The 27,876-nt window shown below is 40.8% G+C and overlaps 1 protein-coding gene across 1 annotated transcript in view; it reads left to right on the forward strand.

The window, feature by feature from the left end:
• The window catches only part of HTRA3 (HtrA serine peptidase 3), a 49,171-nt gene that overhangs the window by 5,025 nt on the left and 16,270 nt on the right, over positions 1-27,876 (forward strand). Inside the window, exons 2-4 of the mRNA XM_020992281.2 lie at positions 17,569-17,668; positions 23,280-23,502; positions 26,663-26,857. Of these exons, the coding sequence (XP_020847940.1) occupies positions 17,569-17,668; positions 23,280-23,502; positions 26,663-26,857 (518 nt within the window). The remainder of the gene's footprint in view (positions 1-17,568; positions 17,669-23,279; positions 23,503-26,662; positions 26,858-27,876) is intronic.

Below are 27,876 nucleotides of genomic sequence, written 5' to 3' on the forward strand. Positions count from 1 at the left end.
TGGTCCTCAGTTTCTCCATCCATAAAGTAAGTGAGTTGGACTAGATAATCTCCAAGCCAGATGTGACTTGGAGAGGGATTGGGGACCCTTGTTCTTACATCTCAGGAGTCAAGCTGCAGGTCAGGGTGTTGTGGAGAATCCTCTGAAATCGCTATCCCTGTGTACACTCAGCACACAGGTTTCTAGCTCTTTCAGCCTAGGGGGGTAGAGGGAGGGCTGACCTCAGAAAAACCAAATCGACTGCTCTGATTTCCCAAAATCACAGGGTCGAGGTTACCTGGGCCTTTCTACAGACCCCAGGTTGTATATCCCACAACTTATCAGGTGCCATGGGAACTAAGTTTGCATATGCTCTTCTTCCCTTCAATAATAGATACTTACCTTTCCACACCACTCTCTCATATACATAACAGTCTGCAACCCAGGTCTACTTACTATTTTCTAGTCACATCCTTTAGCTTCCTATTTCTAAGCCCTTGTTCACACTAGGTCAACAACAACGGTGGTGACAACAACAACGACATGCAGACACACACACACACAGACACACACGCCAGACCAGACTCAAAACTATGCAAGTTAGCTTGGTCAAGCCTAGATGACAGAATACTGAACTTGGAATTAGGAAGACCTAAGTTCAAATCCTGCCCCCAAATATTTACTTAGCTGTGTGAATCTGAGTAGGTCAAAAGCAGATCAAATGAGATAATATAGGTCAAGTGCTTTGCAAACCTTAAAGCACTATATAAATGCCAACTAGTATTATTGTCGTTGTTAGTAGTTACAGTTCTCCATGCTGGAATAGCCTCTTCCCTGATCCATTCCTACCAGCTGCAATCCTACCTATACTTCAGAGACCAGCTCAAGTACCTTTTCTCCTATGAAGCCTTTCCAGATTACTTACTACCATCCCCAAACAACCCCCTCCCCCCAATCCCAACCCTACTGAACTACCTTAGCATTTTAGTTTATACCTCTCTTTCCGCACTTTGTGCCCTATAGGGAAAGCAGCCTGCTATAAATAAAAAAACCAAAGGATCTGGAGTCAGAGTTCCTAGGTCTGACACTTCCTAGCTATGTGGCCTTTAGCAATTACTTCCCATTCATGGGCCTCAGTTTCCTTATCTGTAAAATGCGAGGATTGGTCCAGATGACTCTGAGATCCTTCTAGTTCCTCTGATGCTATTAACCTGACATGGAAAAATGCCAGTATAGCCCATTCGTTGCCATCCTTCCATCTTAAAAGTTAACTTATGACCTGTGATTGCCTCCTTAGAGTTGTGTGGCCACCATTTCAAAGGATGTGACTGAATATGATAAATGGTCTTTTCAGGTACCCAATTTACTTCTGAGAGCACTTTATGGCTTGGGCTCAATTGGAAAGGATTTCTAGCCAAATCTCTTATGACACTTTATAAAGTGTTCAGGGAGAAATAGCTCTGATATTTGCATTCATGGAAGGCAGGCCAAAAGTTCCTGGGTGCTTGCCAGCTCACAAAAGGCAACTGATCTGTGTGTGTGTGTTTTTTTTTAAAGTGCCCTTCTCATATCAAACAACATGAACACCTGACCTTGCAATCATGATATATTCTGGACATCCCAATTAAATCAAGGCCAGAGTATGTGATTAATTCAGAATTGTACACTCAGGGCAGCTTAAAATAAAGAATTTATCCATCCAATATTAGTATGCCTATGAAGAACAGGTTTTGACAGCTTCTTTCAGCTTTAATTATTTAAATGCTAAAGTGCCTCTTTTTTTTTTAAATCCTTGTTACAGCTTTCTGGGTTGTCTGAAGACTGGAATTTAGAATCTGGAGTTATGATACAGATCACTTGTGTGCGTATGTGTGTTTCTTCTTTCCCCAGGATACCATAGCTCAGATATAACATCTGGTTTTCAAGGAGGACTTGTATTTGCCGCAATCTCACAGCTGGGTTGACAGGCACTGGGAAGCCAAGAGTCTTGGCCAAGGTGGAGGGAGCCAAGAACTCCACCAGTTAGGATGTTTAAAGACCAGCACATTTGACATCTGTAGCTGTTGCTTCCCAAATACAACCCTTTCAATACTCTTCTGGCCTCTGCTATTTCTGAGTGAAGAGAATCTCAAGGCCATATGGCTGTTGGAAGGTTGACTCTGAGCTCCAAAACAGAGCAAAAGTTTAAAGGAATAAATAAGGAACTGTTCCAATGAGTCAGGTGGGAGGTCAGAGCAGATGAACTTAGGAGTGATCCTTAGGGATACTGCCTTTCCTTCTGGTCAAACATACAACACTTGAAGAGAAGAAGATTTGGCTTTTGGTATGTCAATAAGATGAATGTTAGGGCTCACAGAATTTCAGAGCTGAAAAGAATCTCAGAAGCCATTAAATTCAACCTTTTCATTTACAGATGGGCTAACTGAGGCCCAGAGAAGATAGATAATTTGCCCAAGGTTGCACAGTAAGTTTCAAGGGACCTCATAAACCCTCTAGTCTATCCTCTTCCCCCCAATCCCTATACATAGCTCTTCTGTGCAATATCTACAGATATCTCTAAAGGCTTGAGAAACATGTGTTATTATTGTTCAGTCATTTTAGTCACGTCTGACTCTTTGTGACTCCATTTGGGATTTTCTTGGCAAAGTTACTAGAGTAGTTTGCCATTTCCTTCTCCAGTTCATTTTACAGATGAGGAAACTGAGGCAAATAGGATTAAGTGACGTGCCCAAGATCACACAGCTAGTAAATGTCCAAATTCAGATTTGAACTCAGGTCTTCCTGACTCCAGGCCCAATACTCTATAAGCCACCTAGCTGCCACCTGGCCCTACCCTCCCTCTTTATTCTTTAGGCTCTGAGGACAAAAGGCCAATCAAATCACCAGAGCTGACAGGTTGTGGAATTGTTTGGTAGCTTTGATTTTTCTCCAAAGGGTCAAGGGTCAATCCAGCTCTGCAATTACTCTGTGTTCCACTGGCAAATAGTTTCATCTTGCTAATATATTTTTAGAGTCTAATTGTTAGCAAGTATTGCCTATCTTGAACTTCATGTCACCTGCAGAATAGGTAAGGCATCCTATTTGTGGCTTCCTCCTAGTCATTGGTAAAAATGTTGAAGAGAATAGACCAAGGACAGAGATTTAAAGGACTTCACTGTAGACTTCTGCCCCTGCCCCTTCCACCTCCTTAGGTTGACCTTCCTCACCGAAATCAAACTATTATAGAAGAGCAGTGAGCAGACAGATCTAGAGCTGGAAGAGCCCTTGGAGGTCATCTGGTTCAATCCCAGCCCTGTTTGACAGATGAGGAAACCATGGCCTAGAGAGGTTTATCCAAGGTCATAACATATTTTAAGGATTTGAGCTGAGGTCTGTGGACTCCACATCCAGTATTTTTCCCCCACTCTGTCACATTATATAGGCTGATAACTATAAAATATGAGCTCATAAAAGGTAAGCTTTTGATGTAAAGTTTCCCTTTTCAAAAAGAAAAAGTAAAAAAATGTTGGTCTGCCTTATTTTTTTAATTTAATTAAGCCCTAATGACTGTTAAGGACAACTTTAGAGATTTAAATGTCTTTCCCTATTAGAGTGTTTTTTGTTTGTTTGTTTGCTTTGCTTTGCTTCAGTAGATATTTGCATCAATATAACATCTTAAAATTTTCTTTGGATGGATCAACTAGAATACAGGTGCTCCTTGACTTATAAATATCTGACTTAAAAATACTACCTTCAGGCATGAAAACAGAGGTCAGAATTGCATTGTGGTCAAGAAGGACTCCTTTGAGCCCCAGGGAACAAAAAGCATTGCCATCTTCCTTAAGAAGTTGGTAACCATAGCAGCTGCAGGTAGGGAAGATGTGTTCCCAATATCCTGAGTCTTACTAGGCACAAATTTTCCCCTAGAAACAATATGATAATCTCTCAAGTACCTGAAGCCTACTTTAACTCAAAATGTAGCTGAATGAGTATTATATTTTTTAAAAACCTGTTTGGAACTCAGAAGTAGTAGTCTGTTTTACAGTGTGGGCTAAACAGTTGTTCATTAACCTAGAAACTTATTATCATCACATTGTTTCTATGTTCAGTCCCTAAGAACTGAAGAAACCATAGCTACCACTTTCACAGTCCTTCAAGGTTTACAAAACGCTTTGTTCTCAATGACTACATACACCAGATAGTGAACATCTTATTATCCTAGTTTTAGAGACTCAGAGAGATTGTGAGACTTCCTTGGAGTAACACATGGCTAATCAGTAGAAATCAGAGCTGAACCCAAGTCCCAAGTCCAGAGTTCTTTTCCTTAAATCATGCATACTCTAGAATACAATTCGTATTCTAGTTGGGGACAATCTATGTGTGCAGATGATCTAAAAGCTCGTAAGAATAAAAGAAGTATCATGAGGGAAGACATTTCCAAAGATAGATAGATAGAGATATCTATTGATAAACATAGCTATAGATAGATAGGTAGGTAGATAGGTAAATCGATAGATATTCACTGAAATCTCCCATTATCTGGTAGTATGGGCAGGACCTTGGCTTACTGAAATTTACACCAGTGGAGCCCATGATCAGTAAGTCCTACCAAGTCAAAAAGGCTTCTTCTAAAATGGGATGGGTTATTTTATTTTATTTTTATTTTTGGAAGCAATTGGGATTAAGTGACTTGCCCAATGTTATACAACTAGTAAGTGTTTGAGGTCAGATTTGAACTCAGGTCACCCTGACTCTAGGGCTGGTACTCTATCCACTGCAACACCTAGCTGCCTCATTTTTTTCTTTTTTAAAATAAATTTTTGTCAGCCTAGCCAAGCCCAGAGAAGCTCTTTTCCAGCTTTGCTGTAAGATGACATATTTTTAAACTTTTTTGGTCAAAGGTAACTTTCCAATAATAACTATACACACATAAATACAGACCCACATATATATATGTATGCATACATATATGTATATATGTATTTATATACCTATACACATATATAATGTGTTCCTTTATATACATTATATACATAAATATATTCTATACACTCACAACGTATGTATATATATTTAGAAGTGTTGTAATGCATATATGACCAATTTTACATATGAAGAAACTCAGGCACACAGAGAAATTAGATGAATTGCAGAATCTCAGAGCTAGAGTAAACCTTAGAGGTTAGCCAGGCCATAGCAGGGTATAAATTCCTGTAGTACTTTCTGTAGTACACTGGCAAAAGAAAATTTGTCTTTACGTATCAAAAACCACTAGTGATTCAAAGTACATTCAGAGGACAAAACGGTCTAGACATGTAGCAAACTAAGTTTTTAATTTGCAAAACATCTTCACTGTGACAGAAATGTGAAGTTTCTAGTGACTCATGATATACTCTCAAATAGGATTCTTTTGTAGACTCATGAAGTTATAGAACTATAAGGGAAAAACCCTCTCCATTTTTATGAGGATTTTTACTGAGACCCAGAAAGATTAAGGTGACGTGGGCAAAGACACACAGGAGCAGGACTGTTGTGTGGGTCTCCTTTCTCTTGGCCCAGGGCTCTTTGTACTAAATAACATTTTCACATACCGTACTCACCCTGAGCAGTTCTTCAACTCCCATAATTGTCCTAGGGGCTGGAGAAATCCAGTGTAGTTATGGTCATAATTTCTTTGCTAAGGATGCTAAACTTGACCAGCTGGAGGACTTCAGTGGTATTGGGAGCTGGGGTGGGGACAGAGTATGATGAGGGGCTTTGAAACCATGCCATCTGAAGACAATTTAAGGGAAATGGTTTTTGTTTCTTCTCACTTTAGCTTGGAGTAGACAAGTTTTAGGGAAACGTGATAGCTGTCTTCAAGTCTAGGACAGTTGACCTGTTCTGCTTGGTCCCAGGGGTAGAAGTTAGAGAGAAACAGATTGGCCATCACTCTTTAAAGAAATTTCTAACAACTCCAGCTGCCCAGCATGTGGTATAATAAGAGCTGACATTTATATAGCACTTAATACCTTTTCAAAGTATTTTGCCTATACTTTGATACTTACAATAACCCTGTGTGGTGGCAATAATAATATTAATAGTAATAATAATAGCTAGCATTTATATAGTGTTTTAAGTCTTACAAAGCACATTACACATGTCTTATTTGATCCTCACAACAATCCTGGGAGGTAGGTGCTATTATCCCCATTTTACAGATGGGGTAACTGAGGCAGACAGAAGTGAAGTGATGTGCCCAACCAGTAAGTATCTGAGATCAGATTTGAGACTTGGGTCTCCCTGATTGCAGGTCCATCACTGTCCATTGTCCCTCCTAGCTACCTCTAAGTACGCTGGGTACTATGATCCTTATGGTCACACTTACAATAGGTATCAGAGGTGGGATTCAAACCAGTGTCTTCCTGCTCCAAAGGCAAATACTTCATCCTCTATACCACACTGACTCTCTTGCAACAGGCAGTCCCAAGGATGGTTTCCAGTCACCCAAGGTCATCAACTAGACTTGTCAGGGAAATTGTAGAGGGAGTTCATTTTTTCAGGTAAGGTGGTGAACTAAATAGTCCCTAAGGTCCACATACAGGCTGTTGTAAATATCAGCAAGAAGGCAAATGAAAGCTGAGTCGTTAAACGCTGCAATGTTTGTAAAACACTTAATACAGTGCCTGGCACATAGTAGGTGCTTAATAAATGTTTGTTCCTTTCCCCTCTTTCCCTGCTTCAAAGTTGATGGCTTAAAAAAAAAAATTATGATATTCACTTTGGAGCCTCCTGAATCTCAAGACTACCATTCAGTGAGAAAATAGCCAGATGCAATTTTGTCTCCTATTTCCCTGTACACAAAGAAGAATTTCAGATGAATAATGATGGAATGAAGGAGAGCTGAGCCAAGCTTTTTTTTTATTAGGACTCAAGTCAGACAACAATCTGCTTTGATGAGACAACTCCTGTCTGTCTGACCTAAGACCTGCTTGACACAATTCCACCGCGGGAATGCTCTGTTCCCATGTTGGTTCATGTATGGGACTTATTCAGCTAGCGCTTGAGTGGATCAGCCAAAAAAGTTATTTATTTTTCTGATCAGGCTCTGAGATTAGCTTGGCATTCATCAAGAAAACTTGGTATTCAATTAAAGTGAGATGCAGAAGTTGTCAGAGAAGTTGCCAAGCAATAGATTTAGGCAGACACAAAAGGACTGAATTTTCTTCCCACCCTTTCCTTCCTTTTAAAATGTGAAAGCACTGTAGGAAAGGTCCTGGACTTAGATTCATCCGGGTTCTAATCCAGCTCTGTTACTGTTTAGCTTGATCGGCTTGAAAAAGTCACTTTCTCTTTCTGGGCCTCAGTTTCCGCATCTGTGAAACAAGAGGCTAGAGCCCTGATGTCTCTTCTAGCTCTGACATTCTATGAGCTCACGAGTCTACAACAGCTTCATTCTTGAAGTGTGACATTATGCACTGGAGACATCACCACTGACTGCCAAGGCTAGCTGACTTTTTGATGTGAAGTGACAGAGAAAAATTTTACTAGTTAAATGTGTTGATAATTTGTTATCCTCCTTGACTATTTCCCTAAACTTGAACTCTATGAATGGTATGATATTTAAAGTGGATAATCACCTGTCAAAGATGTTACAGAAGAAATTTATGCTTCATGCAAGGCCTGGATTTATTGACCTGCAAGGTCCCTTCCAACTCCAAGATTCTATTCTTCATTTCTTGGTGTTTGGATTTCCTCAAGAATTATCCTTCCCTTGCGTTCCTTACAAGGTGTGTGGTCAAATGAGATGACTTAGGGAAAAGTGCTTTGTAAACTATATATATATATATATATATATATATACACACACACACACACACACACATACACACACACATATATGTATATATACATATATGTATATATATGTGTATATATGTATATAGTTTACTATATATAGTTTGCTATATGTATAGTTTATATATAGTATATATGCATATACTATATATAAACTATATATTATATATACTTATGCATATAACATATAAACAGTATAATATATGCATACATTTACATATATAATAAAACATATATAGAGTGTGTATATTTATACAGTATATGTATTATACAGTATGTATGTGTGTGTGTGTGTGTGTATATATATATACACACACACACACACACACACACAGAGTAATAAAATATACATACATACAGTAGTTGTTGGCGTTTTCTTTAATGGTAGAGAATCCATAGGTTTGAAATGCCATAGAACAGAAGTGTAATATAAGTCAGTGAGATGTCAATGTGACATAACGGAAAAATTATTGGATATACAGTCTGAAGAGGTAGGTTCAAATTCTGGCTATACTTCCTATTAGCTCTCATGAATGCTTATTGAAACAATTTTTTTTTACTAAAAATGTTACTTTTGGAATGTTTACTAGGAAAATGTAGTTATTTACCAAACCTTTCTGCACCTGAGCTTCCTCATATTTTAAACAAGGGTGGGGGATTAGACTAAAAGGTCTCAAGGCCCCTTCACGTCGTGAAATCCCATGCTCCTAGGTGGGGTCAATCACAGAAAGACTCCCAGAAGGCAAGGAAAACCTAGACTGTCCAAGAGCTCGGATTTCCTGAGCCTAGGAGGCAGGACTTGACCATTGCCCTCTTCTCAGAGGAAAAAATAAGTATCTTTTCATCAACATTTTTAATGTGGATCACTTCTACTGACTCGGGGTTTGGAATGAAAGTGAAACAATGCTCAGCTTACCTGTGCTGTGTAGAGAATTGAAATCATTCCCCCTTTCTGCTTAGGGTTCTAAGTTACTCTGCCATTTTAGAGTATCATAGGATTTTGAGGTGACCTAAGATTTTGAGGCTAGGAGTTTCCAAGGTTTTTGGTTCCCAAACGTTTCCATATCTTCTATTCAGTACAAAAGGAAATAAATTCTAGAGTTTATTATGAATATACAGATACATAAGAAATAAAAATAAAGATGTCAACTTTTCATAAAGACAACTAGTATATAACATTTTTACAATCATAAAGTTATTAAATGTTTATCGACATACTTTATTCACTAACAATACTATACTTTTAGAATATCTCAATAGGAAAATATAGTAATTTGCAAAATTTTTTCATACCCCAGGTTGAGACCTTTTGATAAACGTCAAGGCCTTCATTTTACAGGTGGAGAAATTGAGGTACGGGGAGAAGAAGAGATTTTTTTTTCCCAAGCAATAGAGCCAGGATTTGAACCGAATTCCTTGGACTCCAAAGCCTCAGCTCTTAATACAATACCACTGCAGTCTCCTAATTAGAATAAGTTGAGGAATAATTATGCCTATACAATAATGACTCCAAAATGAGGAGAAGCCTCCTGTCCTTTTTTTTTTTAAGAAAAGTAAGTAAATCAAAATCTAGGACAATTTTCCTTGATGTGTCTGATTTCTGTGAGACTTTCAGCTGTGACTGCAGTTTTCAGTTAAATCCTTCCTCCTAATCACCATCCCCCACTCCAGTGACACAGTGGCTTAATTTTAGCAGGCCTGCCGGACTTTGGTCAAACCTCACAGAAACCTTATACAGAAGCTGCCAAGGTTATTCTTGGCCCCAAGTAATGCTATTCAGCGAGGGTGGAGAGGGGGGATGTTGTAAAAGAAAGGGGGTCATTAAGGAGCCTGTTCTGTGATATAATTTTAAAACCACTGGAGGGTAATTCTCAGGGTTTCAAAGAACCCATTTGAGAACACGAAATGGGGACTTTGAGACAGTGGAATGGTGGCTAGTGTTGTGGTCTTTCTTTCAGAGAGGGGTCCCTCTGGGGGCATAGCTTAACCTCTGGATGGTACCCAGACCGTCTATGGAGAGGTCACTCATACAGATCTAGAGATTAGAGCCAGAACAGCTAGTTAGCATTTATGGGAGCCCTTCAAGGTTTACAAAACACTTCATAAATCATTATCTCCTTTGATTCTCCCAACAAAAGCCTGAGAGGTAGGTGCTATTATTATCCCCATTTTGTTGTTGTTTATCTTGTGTTCCATTTTATAGATAAGCGAACAGAGGCAGACAGAGGTTTAAGTGACTTGCCCAAGGTCACGCAGCTAGTAAGTGACTGAGGCTATATTCGAACTCAGGTCTTCCTGATTAAAGATCCAGCATTCTATCCCCTTCACTATCTAGCTTCCTCCAAGAGATCAAACCTTTCATTTCACGAATTGCCCTAAAAAGGGAAAAGTGACATGTCGAAGGTCACACAGGGGGTAAGGATCAGAACCAGAATTCAAACCCAGGTCCTCAGACTCCAAATCTATGGCTCTTTGCACTGCCTCCTAAACTGATTTTGGGGACGTCATGGTGACTGTCAAAGAAAATGTTTTCCTTCTTCTGGTCGGAGAATTCTGACTCTTCTTATACCATTTGAAGGTATAGATGCCTCCTTTCCTTTCAAATGAATGCAATTTTAGTCTCTCCCCATCCCTCCCACCCAAAAAGCAGTCATACAGGAATGTTTTGAGTTAAGGAAAAAGCCACAAATTCCTAACCCTTGTGGCCTCCTGCCTCTCTCCAGCCATACTAAATTTTTGTTAATCTCTTTCAGAGAAGTATACAAGAGAGACCCCCGTGGGGCTTCCTTTATTTTTCCAGGGGTCCAAAGTTTTTTGGGGGGATTTATGGATTACTTTTTGTGGGCAGAGAAAAGAGATTATTGGAGAATTCCATCTAAGTTGAGGGTTGACTTCAGAATACTGGCATGAGGATGGGAGCAGCCCAAAGTGGTAGTCATTCTCATTTTTGTTTTTAAATGTAGGTCTTTCCAGACTGGTATAATATATGGAGGAAGATTGGTTTGGGAGAATGTAAATTTCTTTTCTTCCATCATTCTTTCATCTTGAGGATTCATTTGTGAGGTTGGGAAGCATATTAAAAGCCTTGACCCTTCCTTCTCCACCCCTCTGCCCCTAGATTCCCTCCCAGGATTCTAAAATGTCAGTGCTGACCCATTAGAATATAAGCTCCTTGAGAGGAGAAATTGTTTCCTTTTTTGTACGTGTACTCCCAGCACCTAATACAATGCCTGGCAAACAGTAGGTGCTTAATAAATGCTGATTGACTGACCACCAAAGTCCTGTAGCTCAGGCTGAACTAAACAGGAATCCCTTCTGCAGCATTCCCCAATGGGTGAGTATCCCATTTTTCCTTTAAAGACTTAAAAGGATTGTGGGATAGGATTAGAATCAAAGGTAAATGGTACTGACTTATAGGCTAATTAAGAGAGCCATGGTATCCAGAATGAAGGAGGGGATAGCTCTAGAGTCCTGCTTTCTGCCCTCTGCCCTGTCCAGGACATAGTGGGATCATCATATTTAGTTCTGGACACCATGTTTTTGGAAGGATATTGACAACCAGTGGAAGGCCGTAGAATGGTAAGAGATCTTGGAAGTCCTGCCCCACAAGGAACAGTTGGAGAAACTGGGGCGGGCAGTGTGGTAGCCGGCATTACAAATACTCCCAGATCTCTTTAGTGAAGGGAACATCACTTAACCTCCGGATGGCCCAGACTCTCTGTCTGTAGAGTGGTCACTGGTCCAGACCACATAGGATCTTAAAGTCTGGAGCTGGCCAGGACTTCAGAGAATATCTAGTCTTACCCCCTCCCCTTTCAGGTGAGAAAACTGCCCAGAGAGGTCTTAATAGGCCTGCCCAAGCTCACTAGATGGTATAGGTAGCAGGTAGCAGAGCAGGGTCTCTACCTCTAACTCCAGGGTTTCTCTAAATACCGTGCTCCCGCCATAAGTGTATTTGGTGTCTGCTTCCAGCTCATATATTTGGGCTTTCAACAAAGGCACAGACAGATGGATCCCTCCCTGTGAGTTATTCGAGATAAGCAAATAAAAAAAATTGCTCCCACATTTTTTTCCAGCTACACCCTGAATGTCCCCTAGAGTAATGATCATTAGCTGGACTTGCTAGGCATTGCCTTCAACTAGAAGCTTATGTAAGCAAGAGGTTTTATGTGTGTGTGTGTGTGTGTGTGTGTGTGTGTGTGTGTGTGTGTATTTCAGTAACCTTGGACTGACATAAAACCAAGTGGCAAACTCTGAATCTGCCAAATTGTCTCACTCTGTTGATTCTGTAGTAATCCATCAAAGAGATTTACTCCTTCTGGCTGCTAAATGTGCAGACTAAAAAGAACCTCCCGCTATTAAAGCACCACCACATCTCATGCCACTTTATTTATCCCCACCCACCCAACTCCAACCTGTGCTCCAGGGCTGACCCAGTACAAGGGGACTTTCATTCTAGGCTTATAATCAGGCAGATTCTGATGTAAACTGCTCTCAGAGATTAGACTCCAGCTGTTTATCTGGGAAACAAGGTACTACATCAGCGCTAAGAGGCAACATGGAGTCTCCTATTCAGCCCACCACAACGATGCCTTCCTTAGATTGAGGCTAGCTCTAGGTAGAGAGGCAGGAATTCTAATCTCCAGGCACATGGAGCAGGAGGTGGGGGGCTCAGAGGGAAGGCAGTGCGAAGGGCTATAGACAGGGAGTCACAAGTCCTGGCTACAGTGTAAACTACCTAAACAACGTAGGTGGTCAACCAACCTCTATACGTATTCTGCTCCATCCATCCTCCTTCCTTCTCTATCCTGTCATTGACCCTGAGACCAGTGGCGAACAGAGGCCTTTGCCTGGGACCCAAAACAACCTCTTTTCTTGTGGGGTACCAGCAACAAATAAAATGAGTTCATCAGGAACATTTCAAATCCCCCTTGAGTGTGTGCTACCTGAAGTTTGTCCTTAATAAGAGCCTTCCATTATCTCCTGGGCTGGAGTCCTCTGTAGAATTTCAGGCCATTATTTTTTCTCTGAACTTTCTGACATCCACTGACATCCCCAGGAGTATTGTAGAGGATGGAGTGGTCCTGGAGTCTGGAAGACCGTTTCACATTCTGCCTGTAAGACTTATGGGCTGTGTGATCATGGGCGAGACACTTCTTAACCTCTCTGAGACTCTGTGGTACCTACACTTTAGAGCTGTTGTGAGTCCCAAACAAGATAATGTATCTAAAGTGCTTTCAAAAATTCAAAGGCCCATATGAATGTTAATAATTAATCACTGTCCTGTTTAGGAGGAAGGTTCTTGGGTAGAATCCTGGGGCTTTAGAGAGATGGTTCCTTTCTCCAGAATATCAATTTGTATCACAAGGGACATGGTAGGTCTACTGTTCTCTGCCCTTATCAGATCTTTTCTGCAGTAGTATCTTTCTGGGTATAACACTTTAGGAGGGACATTAACAGCCAGGATAGAGAGAGGATTAGAGAACAGTAGAGGGACCTATGGATGCTTAAACTGGAGACAAGATGATTTCAGAAGGACTTAGTCACCATCTAAAGGGAAAATGAGATTAAATTTGTTCTGCTTAGCCTCAGATGGCAGAGTTAGGGGCAAAAGTATAAGCCACAGGAGGCAGACTATGGCTTAAGAGAAAGAACTTCTCACCTATGGATTTCTTGTGAGGTAGTGAGGTCACCATCACTGGACATGTTCAAATGGAGGCTGGATAAATTTCTTGTGGGAGATTCTTTTCTGTATATAGATTCAAATGATTTAGAGCTGAAATAGGGGAGATTGGATGAAATAATTGCTAAATTTGTGATTATCTAGCCCTCTCTCCCCATTTTACAGCTGAAGAAACTGAGAGCCAGAGTGGTTAAGTTGAATGCCCAAGCTAACGAAGGTAATAAACGGTACAGCTAAGAGCAGAACCCAGGTCTAAGGAGTTAAATTAAACTACTTTTGAGGTCTTATCCAACTCTGTGGTTGCCTGCCATCACAGCTGGACAGCAAGGCTAATTTTGAGCACTGAGCTTCATCTTTCATGTCAGGAGTTTGCTGGCGGATTGAATTCCAATGTTTTTTCTTTAATTTTTTTTTCTTTTGGAGGGGGGAGTATATGAGTATTTTTTAAATTGAAGCCTTTCAAGGCAAATACTGAGCCTTGTTTGTTCCAAATTAAGTCAATACCTTCACAACTAAGTGGGAGACCTTGGCACACACCGTAAATTGAAGAAAGAAAAGAAAAGCCAGTCATTTCTTAAATGTCTTTGGCTTGTTTGCTAACAGTGAGCGAAATTCAATCCATCAAAAAAGTTTCATCAAAGTTCATGAACTGCCTGGCAAACCTGGGCCAAGGCAAAATTAAATGCTTCTCACTAATCATTATAACTCATGTTTACATCTTATACCTTAAGATTTACAAAGTACCATCTTCAGGACCATTGCTGATGGCAGGTAGTACAGATATTATTCCCATTTTGCAGATGAGGAAAATGAGGCTGAGTTGCATGGCTAGTAAGTGGCAGGGTCAGAATTCAAACTCAGGTCTCTTATCCCCAAGTCCAACATTCTTTCCACTGCCTCCAGCTAACTAAATGCAAGGTAAACATTCCTCAGTTGAAAACATGCTTTCACGAGTAAAGCCTCGCCAGCATCCAGGTGTAATTGGAAATCTACACCACTTATTTAATTAGCCTACTTATTTATCCCCTCTGACCCTTCTCTGTAGTCAATGATATACTTACCATGCAATGTTGTTTATTGTATTTATTTTTTCTTCTCTGTACTAGACTTGGATACTAGGAATACCTTGTCCTTGAAAACAGAAACCTGCATCTTGGACTTTTTCTCTCTTCTAAGGCCTAGCACTGTACTTTGTATTTTGTAGGATCGTAGAATCATAGATTTAGAGGTGGATGGTACCTCAGAGACCATCTAGGCAAGATTCTTTTTAGACTTTTATTTCTGTCATAAACCCCTGCGACAGTCTAGTCAGGCCTGTGTATACTCATCATAATAATGCCCTTCCATAATTAAAGGAATTGCAGAGTTCCAGTTAGAGGTCAGTGAAAATAAAGATATAATTTTCCTCCCTTCCAAGTTTATGGACCTCGTGAAATCTATCCACTGAGGTCTTGGTGATCTCATCAGCTTCCATGGATTGAATTACCATCTCTGTGCTGATGATTTTCAGTCTACCTTTCCTGCTCCAATTTCTCTGCTGACCTCCAAACTTGCAATTCCAACTCTTTCAGACATCTGGAATTGGATGCCCAGTGGACATTTTAAATTCAATATGTCCAAAACAGAACTCATTATGTCTCCACACCCCCCCGACTCTCCTCCATTCCTACCTTCCCCATTACTGTAGACAGTGACATCCTCCACCCAGTCCCTCAGTCATCCTCAGCTCCTCACTGTCTCCCACCCCCCATTTCCAATCTGTTGCCAAGGCCTGCTGGTTTCACCTTTACAACATCTCTTGAATACACATCCTCTCCTCTAACGCTGCCAACCCTCTGGTGCAGGCCCTCTTCACTTAACACCTGGATTATTGCAATAGCAAGCTGGTGAGTTCACATCAAGTCTCTCCCTGCTCCAATCCATTCTCCATTCCATCACTTAAGTGATATTCCTAAAGAGAAGATCTGATCATATTACCACCCTGATAATAAACTACCTGTTGACTTTAGGAGTAAATGCAAAATCCTCAGCTGAGCATTCAAATCCCTTCATAACCCATCCCCTCCTACCTTTCCAGTCTTCTTACACCTTACTCCCTGACATGTACTCTTCAATCCGGTGGCACTGGCCTGCTGGCTGTTCCATGAACAAGATGCTCCATCTCTTTGCTCTAGGCATTCTCTCCAGCTGTCATTCATGTCTGGAAAGCTCTCCCTCCTCCACTCTGAGTACTGACCTCCCCAGCTTCCTGTAAGTCCCAACTAAAATCTCACCTTCTACCAGCAAGCCTTTAGTAGCCCTTCTCAAGTCCAGTGACTCCCATCTGTTGATTGTTTCCTATTTGTCCCATATATGACTTATTTGTACACGGTTGTTTGCATACTGTCACCCCCTTTAGATTGTAAGCTCCTTGAGGGCAGGGACTATCTTTTGCTTCTTTTTATATCTCCAGCACTTAGCACACTCCCTGGCACATAGTATGCCATAGGATGTTTACTGATTGACTAGTCCAGTGCCCTCCTTTTAGAAATGGAGGCTCAGGGTGGTTAAATGAAGAATCCAAACTAACACGGGTAGACAGCATCTGAAGTAGGCTTTGTACTCCAGAGACAGTGTTCTTTTTTATGCTACCAAGCTGCCTCCTGGAAAGGGCTTGCTAGGTATTTGTTGAATATTGGAAGGGTAATTTCATGGGCTTGGAAAGGAGGCCTTGATGATGAGGATGAGGTTTTTTCCTTTCTTTTTTTTTCCACTTCTAGGTGTTTGGGGCCATACTATTCTTTGTTTTAATCACGAATGAATCTAGATTTTAAAGTGAGGGCGACAGGTCAGAAGGCCAGAAACATCATCATAGTTCCCATGTCTAAAATCCATTCAGCTTTACAATATTCTTTCCTTACAACTTCTTTGAGCGGTAGATAATAATAGCTAGCATTTACTAGAGCTTTAAGATTTGCAAAGCACTTTACAAAGATTGACTCCTATTATCCTTATAGCATCCTTAGAATGTAGGTGCTACTATTAACCCCATTTTACAGACAAGGAAACGTGAGGGAGACAGAGGTTAAGTGACTTGCCTAGGGTCACACAGCTAAGTAAGTTTCTGAAGCCAGATTTGTACTCAGGTCTTCCTGAATCCAGGCCTAGTGCTTCATCCACTGAGCCACCTCTGTTGCCTCTACCACTATTTTAAAGATGGAAATACTTAGTCTCAGAACAGTGAATATGTGCAAGGATTAGAACACAGGCCATCCTGATCTCAAGTCCAGCACTCTATCTGCCAGATGCTTGTAGCCATCTAATGTAAGTAAACCTCTCTTTAAGGCAGCTAAGCAGTGCAATGCTTAAAGTGTTGACTTGGAGTCAGAAAGACTTGAATTCAAATCCTGCCTCAGACACTTACCAGCTGTGTAACCATAGGCAAGTCATAACCTCCAACTGCCTCAGTTTCCTTCCTCTGTAAAAATTGGGAGGATGATAATGATAATAATAATAATAATAATAATAAATAACAATACCTCAAAGGGATGAGGATCAAATGTGATAACATATGGAAAGCACTTTATAAACCTTAAAAGTGCTGTATAAATGCTAGCTATTATAATTTATTATTACATAATAGATGTCATAGTGTCATGGAATTTAGAGCTGGAAAGAGGCAGTGGAAACTGAGTCCCAAAGAGAGTAACATGCCCATGGTCATACAGGTAGTAACTGAGCTAGAATTGGAATTCAAGTCCATGTATTCCAGAAAATCTGTTGTAAATCTTTTTTAAAATATTAACTCATCGATTTTAAACCTACCAGTGGAGTCCAGAATGGTCAGGAATGTTCCTGACTCCTCTTTTCAAACTAAGAGGTCATTTGGAGAGTGAATAATCACTGCCCTCTCTGACTTATCTGTCTAGCAATTTTCCCATCTGTTTTGCGTAAGTAGAAGTCACAAAAGAAAGGCCTTTGTCATTATAGTCATAAAACTGATTAAATCAAAACCACTGAGAGCTCAGCTCTCCCACATCTATTTTTTTTCTAGGTAGATCATGAAAGCTGCATCTTCTTATTAACATACCCAATTCTTTCTGCTAGTATAGGTCACCAACAGTTCACCAGCCCGAGGTACAAGTTTAACTTCATTGCGGATGTGGTGGAAAAGATTGCCCCAGCCGTGGTTCACATTGAACTTTTTCTGAGGTAGGTAATTCTCTCTTATGTTTGCCTATCCCCAATTCCTGCCCACAGCTTTCTGTCCTCCCCTCAGCTTTCTGTGTTTCCTTTGTCAATGATTCCTTTGATGGGAATAAAACCTAAGCCCTCTATCCCAGTCTGGATGGTTTTCTCCATGTCCCTCCCCATCCTTTCTCTCCTTTTCACTTCCAGTCCCCATATCCTGCTCCTTCTGACCTCCAAATCTTTGCTCATGCTGTTCTCTCCTACTCAGATGCTCTCTCTGGTTCCCTCCCTGCCAATCCAACTTCTAACCACTTTCCAGGGCCTTCCAGCTCAAGTGATCTCTAATTTCAGTCAGTTAATTTCAACAAACATTTATTAAGCACTGAGATGTACCAGGCTCTATGCTAAGCTTGAGAGATACAAAGAAAATTCTAAAAAAAAAAGAGCAAAGTTATGCCCTTCCTTGAGGAGTTTACAGTTTGTCACATGATGAGTTTATAGTTCTTTAGATGGCTAGGACATGAGTACCTTAAAAGGTTGAATATCAGAGGGACCCAGGGGAGAGAGCCAAACAAAATGATCTAGGAAAGTGCAAAGAAGGGTAAATCCCATTTAGTTGAGGTGCAGAGGGAGGGACAGGACAAAGGAAAATTTATAGTGGACATAATTAAGGCCTTGAAGAAAGATGAGGATTTCATGGGTAGAGATGGGACTCATAGAATCATAGTCTCAGAGCTGGAAGAGACCTCCGAGGTCATCTAGCCCAAGCCACTTATTTTGCAGATGAGGAAACTGAGGCCCAGAAAAGTTTGCCCATAGTTACACATGTAATAAATGTCAGAGGCAGGATTTGAACCGAAGTTCTTTGATTCTAGAACTTGTATTCTTCCTCTGAGGAGTAAGAACATTTATGCATGAATGTGAAGGGGCAAGAGAAGACAGGACAAGATTAGGGAATTTGGCTGGAATAAAACCCATTAAGAGGAATAATGTGAAATAAGGCTAGAAAGACAGATTAGAGCCAGATTGTGAGGGGTCTTTTACGTTAGTCTGAGGAGTTGAATTTTATCCTAGAGGGAATAGGGAGTCATTGAAAGTTTTTGAGCAGGAGAATGATCTGTGCTTTCAGAAGAACTATACAATTTTATGGTTCTTATCCCCCCTGCATGAGGCAGCTAGGTGGTGCAGTGGATAGAGCACTAGGCTGGGAGTCAGGAAGACCTGAGTTCAAATCCAACCTCAGACACTTACTAGATGTGTGACCCTAGGCAAATAATTTAACCCTGTTTGCCTCAGTTTCCTCCTCTGTAAAATTAGTTGGAGAAGGAAATGGCAAACCATTTCGGTATCTTTGCCAAGAAAACCCCAAATAGAGACATGAAGAGTCAGACACGAGTAAAAAACAACTCAACAAAAAATTCCCTTGCAGAGACTATAAATTGCTTGAGGCCAAGAATTAGCCTTTTATCTGCCCCCACATAGCCTAGCGCAGGATTTTATATATAGCGATAGTCAGCAAACCTTTATGAAATGCCTACTATGTGCTAGGGGGAGGGGGGAAACAAGTCAGTCAGCGCACATATAAGTAAATACAGAATATTTTTTAAGATAAATACAAGGTCGAAGTTGGGGGACAGGTATCAGGACCTAAGGCAGCATGTAGAAAGTGGCACTTTAGTTGAGTTTTGAAAGGAATTGGATGGGGGCAGCTAGGTGGTACAGTGGATAGAGCTCCGGGCCTTGGAGTCAGGAGGACCTGAATTCAAATGTGACCTCAGACACTTGACACGTCTTACGTCTTAGCTGTGTGACCCTGGGCAAGTCACTTAACCCCGATTGCCTCACCAAAAAAAGCAAAAGAAAAAAAGAAAGGAATTGGATGTAAGAGGAAGAGGTGAGGAGGGAATATATTCCCTGCTTGAGGGGCAGCCTGGACAAAGGCAGGGACTGTGAAATGAAAGACACATGTCAGGAATGGCAAGACGACCAGTTTGAGTGTGTGAAAAGGATTAACGTGTTAACAACTCTGGGAATGTCGCGTAAAGCCAAGTGGTGAAGAGCATTGATCAACAAATACCCACTAATAGGCTGATGGAAGGAACAGCCACCATTTCTATGCTCAGTAAACAGGCAGAACATTTTTCAAAGTCAACAAAGTTGTGAAGTTCTTCCAGTGTACGAGGCCCTGTGATCAATTCTAGTGAAGATAAAATGAAAAATAAGACACTAAAGACCCAGTGATCTCTTACATCCCATTGCTTAGAAGAGCCCTTCCAAGACCTGAGGGTAGAGCTTGATAAATGGCCACTCCATTAAGACTCAGGGACTAAGGACTATTCTTGGCACCAAAGAGTTAATTTATGTCAAGAAGGTAAACAACTCATTCTTTAATCATCACAGGACTGAGCCCCATTTAGTTTAATTACTGCCTAAAGAACCCTGATTACAGACAAAGTCCCTTTTATTAAATGGTCACATCAAACTCTGAAATTCAATTACTTGGTTTTATCTGTTCTGAAAGAGATTGCAGCCTGGTAGGGATGATAGGACATGCGCCCAAAGAATCAAAGACTTTGGAAGTCATGTAATAACAACTTCTTTTGCAGCCAAGTAGGAAAAACAGTCTCTACCTTCAAAGAGCTTACATTCTAACAGGGAAAGGCAATGCATAAAAGGGATTTAGAAAGCTGGAGGTAAGAGAGAATGGAACATTCAAGAACAAGGCAGGAAAAGATTGCAAGTTGTCAAAAAAATTGCCAATCTAGATTAATAGAGGGAGTTTCCTCAGTGGGAATTCCCTAGACCAATGAAATTGATAATAACAACAAAAATGCGCTCAAAGCTATGCAAAGTACTTTCCTCACAACAGCCCTGTGAGGTAAGTGGTACAAAATTTTAGAGTTGTAGAACTGAGGCTTAGAGAGTTTAAATAACTTATACTAGGGTCACACAGCTAATAACTGGCAAAAAGCGAGACTAGAAGTCAGGACTCCTGATTCCAGATCCAATGCTCTTCTTGCTATCCCACACAGATGTCTAATGATGATGATGATGATGATGATGTTATAATATTATTATAAGAAGCTATATAACAGAAAAAATAATAATAACAATTTGTCGTTCAGTTGTTTTCAGTCATGTCCAATCCTTTGTGATCATATCTGGGGTTTTCTTGGCAAAGATACTGGAGTGGTTTGCCATTTCCTTCTTCAGCTCATATTATAGATGAGGAAACTGAGACAAACAGGGTTAAGTGACTTGCCCAGGGTCACACAGCTAGAAAGTGTCCAAGACCAGACATCTTCCTCTCTATCCATTGTACCACTTAGCTGCCCAATAATAATACCTGGTGTTAGTATGATTCATTTAACTTTTACATTTTGGAAATAATTTTATATGTATTACGTTATTTTGACCTTAAAAAGTCCTGTGAGGACAATTATTATTAGCTCATTTTACAAGCAAAGAAACTGAGGCACTCTGAGTGCATGCCCAGGGTTACTCAGTCAATGATGTAACCTAGACTGGACACTGTCTCCTTATTCTCAGACACTGCCCTTTTGACTGGGCTACACTGATAAAATGACCTGATATTGCCCTTTTGACTGGGCCATGCTGATCAAAATGATCTAGTAAACAAAATATAATGGTCAGTCCACAAACATTCATTGAATTTCCACAGAGTGCATGGAACTTGCCATAGGTGCCTGAGGTATATACTGACAGACAAATATAGTCCCCACCCTATAGGAGTCTGCTGTCTGAAAGGTGAGACAAAACAAATATAATCAGCAGAAATTTGCAGGTGCTCTAACAAGGCAGATAAGCCACTGAGCTGACAGGCTGCAGACAGAGCAAAAGATTGGCTTAGTCAGCTAATAAAATGAATCTCTGTAAAAGGGTTGGTATTGACTCATAGACTATTAAAGTCAGAAGGGAACATAAAACAAATAATATTAAACATAAGAAGCTAATTCAGAGCATGTCAGCTAGCAGGGGTCATAGGAGCACAGACCTCAGAGGCCACCTTGTTCAACACTTTAATTTTACAGATAAGGAAACTAAGGCCCAGGAAAGTTAAGTAATCTGCCCAAGGTCTCAGAGGTAATTGAATGTCTTTGGCAACCCCCTTTTTTAATAGAGGGGGAAACTGAGAGATGAAGAGACTTATCTGAGTTCAATTGTGATCTAGCATGAACACCCAGGTCTCCTCTGTTACATCCCGTTGCTTAGAAGGAATCTTTCCAGACTTGAGCATTTAACTTCATATATGGCTGCTCCATTTGGTGTAAAGAGTATGATCTTGGCACTAAGGAGTTGATTTACATCAAGAAAGTAAACAACTTATTCCTTAATCATCCCAGGACCAAGCCCCATTTAGTTTAATTACCCTTTTATTTAAGTACCACTTCAAACTCTGAAATCCAATTACTTGCTCTTGTGAATAGGCGATGCTGGAATTATAGGGTCCTCCAGTGGCAAAGAACCCCAGGCATCCCCTAGTCCAGCCTGTAGGCCTGGTGGAGGAATCTGCTCTCTAGAAAACCTGCTATCTCTTAAGCTAGCCCATATGGTTGTTGGAATGGCTTCTTTATACTGAGCCCAAATTGGTTTCCCTATCACTTCTACCCCTGGGAAGCTAGGTGGCACAGTGGCTGGAACACAGGGTTTGGAATCAGGAAGACTCATCTTCATGAGTTCAAATCCAGACTCAGACATTTAATAGCTCTGTGACCCTGGGCAAATCACTGAACCCTATTTGCCTCAGTTTCCTCATCTGTAAAATGAGCTGGAGAAAGAAATGGCAAACCCCTCCAGTGTCTTTGCCAAGAAAACCCCACATGGGGTCATGAGGAGTGGGAGACAGTCCTCCTTTAAATACCTAAAGAAACCAATCATGCTCCCCAAATCCCCTTTGGTCTTTTCCTCAACAGCCTAAAGAAACGTAGTCCTTAAAACCATTCACTGTATTGAAATAGACTGTCTGAGTTATTCAGCAGGTAAAACGATTGCTCATGATGACTCAATGCTAGTGCCTTCCCTTTGAGATGATTGCCAGTTTTTTCTGTATAGATCTAGTTTATTCATAGATTGCATGGTGTCTCCTCCGTGAGGGTGTGGGCTCCTCGAGGGCAGAGGCTAGCTGTCTTTTGCCTTTCTTTGCATCCTCAGCACTTAGCACAGAGCTTGGCACACAGTAGGTGTTTAATAAATGCTTCTTGATGACTTGCTTTTATGGTGTAAAGGAAAGAGCACTAGAATTAGAATCCAAAGAGCTGGGTTCAAATTTTGGTATTCAATACCTATGCGACTTTAGGCAAGTCACTTACCTTCTCTGGGCCTCAGCTTCCTCAACTGTAGAATGATGATATTCAACAAGATAATAACTGGGCCCTCCTAGCTCTGATATCACTATGTTCTAGGGCCTCTTCTGGATCGAGCATGCCATGTTCTGTGTTCTAAGGTTCCATCCATCTCTGACTTTCCATGTTCTACATTCTAAGGTTCCATCCGGCGCTGACCATCTATGATGGTCACCCTACATGCCGTGTGCTGATGAATTTTAGGTATTGCTTCCCAGCCACTACTACAGCACCTGAAACGGTCCCTGTTTTGGCTTACTTTGCCGCAGGCATCCTCTCTTCGGTCGAAATGTGCCCTTGTCCAGTGGATCTGGATTCATCATTTCGGAATCTGGCTTAATTGTGACCAATGCCCACGTAGTGTCAAGCACCAATGCCATTTCGGGACGACAGCAGCTGAAGGTTCAGCTGCAGAGTGGAGACACCTATGAGGCAACAATCAAAGACATTGACAAGAAGTCTGACATTGCCACAATCAAGATCAATCCCAAGGTGAGTTCAGTAGTGCAGCTGGTGTCCTTATCAGGCAGAAAAGCGTCTGAATTCTTGAATCTTTCAAGAGCATTATAGGCTCACCAGATGCCAGATATGGAAGAGAACTTAGAACCTAAAAGATTAGCTGTAGAAGAGAACTTAGAACCAATCTAGCTTAGTCCCCTCTTTTCAGTATTCCCTCAATCAAGAACATTTATTAAGTACCTACTACATGCCAGGCACAGTGCTGAGTGCTGGGGATACAAACAGAGGCAAAAGAGTCTCTGCCTTCAAGGAGTTCACCATCTAATGAGGAAAGACAAACCATGTGGGGGAGCTGGAAAGGAGAAGGGTAGATGGAGAAAGAAGCAAGGAAGGTGGGTGAGAGGGAGGAGAAAACGAAGCATGACTAGGGCCCTCCTACACTGGTGGGTCTCAGGAAGGGAGTCACCCATCAGGTAGGCAAGGTCTCGGAGTAAGGGTTTCTCTAGGGTGACAGGCTAAGAGAAGGAAAAGTCCAAAGAATGAGCGCAGGCAAGAGTTAAGTGAAGTCTGGCCAGGGTCCTTGCTAAAGTGGTAGTCCTGGGGAGACAGTCCCTAATCAGGAAAGCAAGGCCTCATTTTTCTCACTTATAAAATTAAGAGGTTGGATGGATAATCTCTAAGGTTCTTTTTAGCTCTAAAAAATTTTTTTCCAGATAAGTTTCCTGTTTACCTATTAAAATTTGACCTCCAGACAACCTGTGGAAGGGTGTGGATAAGTACAGATTCTTATTTTACAAATATCAGTCTTAGGCTCAGAGACTGACTTAGGTCATGAAATTAAAACTTGGGGAAATAGACTCCCTGTCTCCTAATTCATAGGCCAACCAAAGCACTTGCTCCCCAGTAATAATAGTCCTAATAAAGTCTGGAATGATCATCTAAGAAAGTTGAAAGGGCCTCTCATCTCACCAAATGCATATAGTTTCCATTTAATATTTGGGGTCAAAGAGTAAGGACCAACAGGATCATAGGACTTGAAGAGATCTCCCTCATTTTACAAATTAGAAAACTGTGGCTTAGGATCGGCGAGTAATTTGTCCAAAGTCACACAAGGATTGCTTTTGAACCCATTTAATTGAGGAGGAATGGAATGTTGGGTTTGGTCTAATTCTGTAAATGTCCAAGCAACCTTGGGATCCCCCTTTGATACTTTGATGGTGAGTCTTATTCAATAAAGTGAAGCTCTGTGAAGTTTTTAATTTTCACCTCTTTATCTTTTGTGGAAACTTGGGCTTTCACAATTGAAGTCTGCACAAAGAGGAATATACCAACATTGGACATAGCATTTCATAGCTGGAAGGGACCTTAGAGATATCCCTTATTTTACAAAGGGAGGAAATGGAGTACCAGGGAATGAGAGAGACAAGTACATGAGCACTGTTTTTTTCAATGTTAAAATAAAAGGTTGTTCTTAGAGAACATCTAGCCCCTTCCAACTCTTATTTGCCCAAGGCCATGGAGTGAATTAATAAGAGAACTAAACCGAGAGGCTAGAGTTCTTTCCACTACACTAGGCTGTCTTTCATCCAGAAACAGTTTATATTTGGCTCTGGTATGCATTGCGTGACTTTTATAGATTGGGGCTATAATTAGGTTTTGCTTAGGCTCAAATTCAAATGAGTTTGCATTCCCTCATCCTGGCTGGGTGGAGGAGAGAAGTGGCATGGGAGGGAATTGTATAGTGAGTTAGATGGGGCCCTGGGATTTAGTGTTGTTGAGGATGAAGGCTTTGGACATACTAAGGATTGAGCGCATTTTGGCTTTGGGAAAGTCATCTCTCTGAGCCTCAGTTTCCAGGTTGTCATGAAGATCATAGGATAGATGAGCTAGAGATGGGAGGGATCTCAGAGGTCATCTCCACCAACCCCTTCTTTCAATAGTTGAAAAAACTGAAGCCCAGTGCCTTATCTATGATCATTCAGGTAGAGTACGTATAGAACCTTCGTCTTCTGACTTCAGCCAATCTTCTTTCTGCTTCCATAGATAAAAACATTTTATAGAGTTCCACGTAAATCATAATAATAACAATAAAGAAGAATAATAACTCACATTTCTGTGCTCTTGTTGTTCAATCATTTCAATTGTATCCGACTCTCCGTGACCCCGTTTGGGGTTTTCTTAGCAAAGGTACTGGAGTGGTTTGCCATTTCCTTCTGTGGCTCATTTTACAGATGAGGAAACTGAGGCAAACAAGGTTAAGTGACTTGCCCAGGGTGTCTGAGGCTGGATTTGAACTCATGAAGATGAGTCTTCCTGACTCTAGGCCTGGCACTCTATCTACTATGGCACTATATAGCTGCCCATTTTTTTGTACTGCTTTAAGGTTTACAACACACTTTCTCCACAAGATACTTAGGCATTGAGTGAAAGTATTGTGGCCATTTTACAGATGAGGAAACAGACTTAAAGATGTGAAACGACTCATCTATGGCTATGTATCTATGTAGTGTTATAGTCAGGATTTGACCCAGATTTCTCCTGACACCAAAATAATAATAATTATAATAATAATATCTCCATATAAAGAGCTGATGCCATGGATAGAATACTAGGCTTGGAATTAGGAAGACCCAAGTTCAAATTCTGCCTGACACTTACTAGTTGTATGACCCTAGGCAACTCACTTAACCTCTATCTTAGTTTCCTCATCTGCAAAGACAAAGTAATAATAGCACCTATCTCCCAGGGTTGTTGCAAAGATCAAATGAGAAACTATATGTAAAGCACTTTACAAACCTTAAAGTACTCTATAAAATGCTAGCTAGATATTATATGGATACACCAAAACACCATGTTGTTATCATTGTTACTATTAATATGAGCAGGCAAAAGTTTCTCACCTTTACCTTTCATTGAGAGCAGCATGACTAACTGGATAGAAAGCTGACCTCAGGCTCAGTAAGGCCTGGGCTCGAGTCCTGTCCCTGCCACATGCTGGATGTGCAGCCCTGGTCAAGTGTCTCTACCCCTCACTATCCCTGGGCAATTCTCTAGGACAGTTAAGATGCAGAGCTTTGGCTGATAGGCATTGAGTAACTCATTATTTTCTTCTAAGAAATGTGACCAATGAATTGTTGAATGAAAGAAAGAATGCTGGTATTCATCTTCCTATGTTCAATTTTCTCTCCTTTAGAAAAAACTACCTGTGTTACTGCTGGGTCATTCGGCAGACCTGAGGCCAGGAGAATTTGTGGTAGCTATCGGGAGCCCTTTTGCCTTACAAAACACAGTCACAACAGGAATTGTCAGCACAGCCCAGCGAGACGGGAAGGAATTGGGTCTTAAGGACTCTGACATGGACTATATTCAGACAGATGCCATCATCAATGTAAGTCACGCACTTCATTCTGAAAACATACTGTTGATACCGATAGCTGTATTTGAACTGTCCAACATCAACAATGATGCTTGTAGATGGGCTGGTTTCTGCTTATGGATTTGAACAGGTATAGGTACATCTGAGAGGAAGCAGACGGGAGGGAGGGAACAAGCATTAATTAAGCACCTACTGTGTGCCAGGCACTGTGCTAAGAGCTTTACAAATATTATCTTATTTGATACTCATCACATCCTGGGAGGTGAGTACTATTATTATCCCCATTTTAAAGATGAAGAAACTGTATGTATGTGTGTGTGTGTGTGTATATATATATATATATATATATACCTATTCACATATATATGTATTTATATATAGTCAAACATATATATACATATATAACATATACACAGACATATATATGTATGTATACACACATATAATACATTTGTATGGATGAGCTAAGAACCAGTGCCATAAGTAAAAATTTTAATGCCTAGAGCAAACCTCATCAATTTTGCCCAGGGCTAGCATTGTAGAAGCCTGCCCAGGAAGGGGAAGCTAGGAGGGAAAGCTAGACAAGAAAAGTGCTCATCTGCTATTTTCCTATTTTAGCTGATTAGGTGTTAAGCTCTGTTGCTTCTGCCCTGCTGAAGGACTGAAAGCACTGTCAGTGCCATCTAAATTCAGCACCCTGGGGCAAAGTACCAGTCACCTCATTCTAGTTATGGTTATGCCAAACCCATCTGGACCAGTTACTTAAAGTTTCATATTTATTAAGGCTTCTGTTCTGGGTATGGAGTAAATGGCTGTCTACCTTTCCAAAAGAAGTGGTATTATGATATAGTACTAAATCCCCTGGGCATGTGGTAGGGGCATATTCTAAATAAATTGGCTTCCTCTATTTTATGAGTTATAGACTGTGCTGTACATAGAACAGGGATTATCATCCTCACTTTACAGATGATGAAACTAAGTTGGTAAGTGAATTAATAAGGGACCTTAGTTCACCTTCCCAATGCACCTCT

The sequence above is a fragment of the Phascolarctos cinereus genome, unplaced genomic scaffold, assembly GCF_003287225.1.
Source record: "Phascolarctos cinereus isolate Bilbo 61053 unplaced genomic scaffold, phaCin_HiC Scaffold_9;HRSCAF=440, whole genome shotgun sequence".
Lineage (NCBI taxonomy): Eukaryota > Metazoa > Chordata > Mammalia > Diprotodontia > Phascolarctidae > Phascolarctos > Phascolarctos cinereus.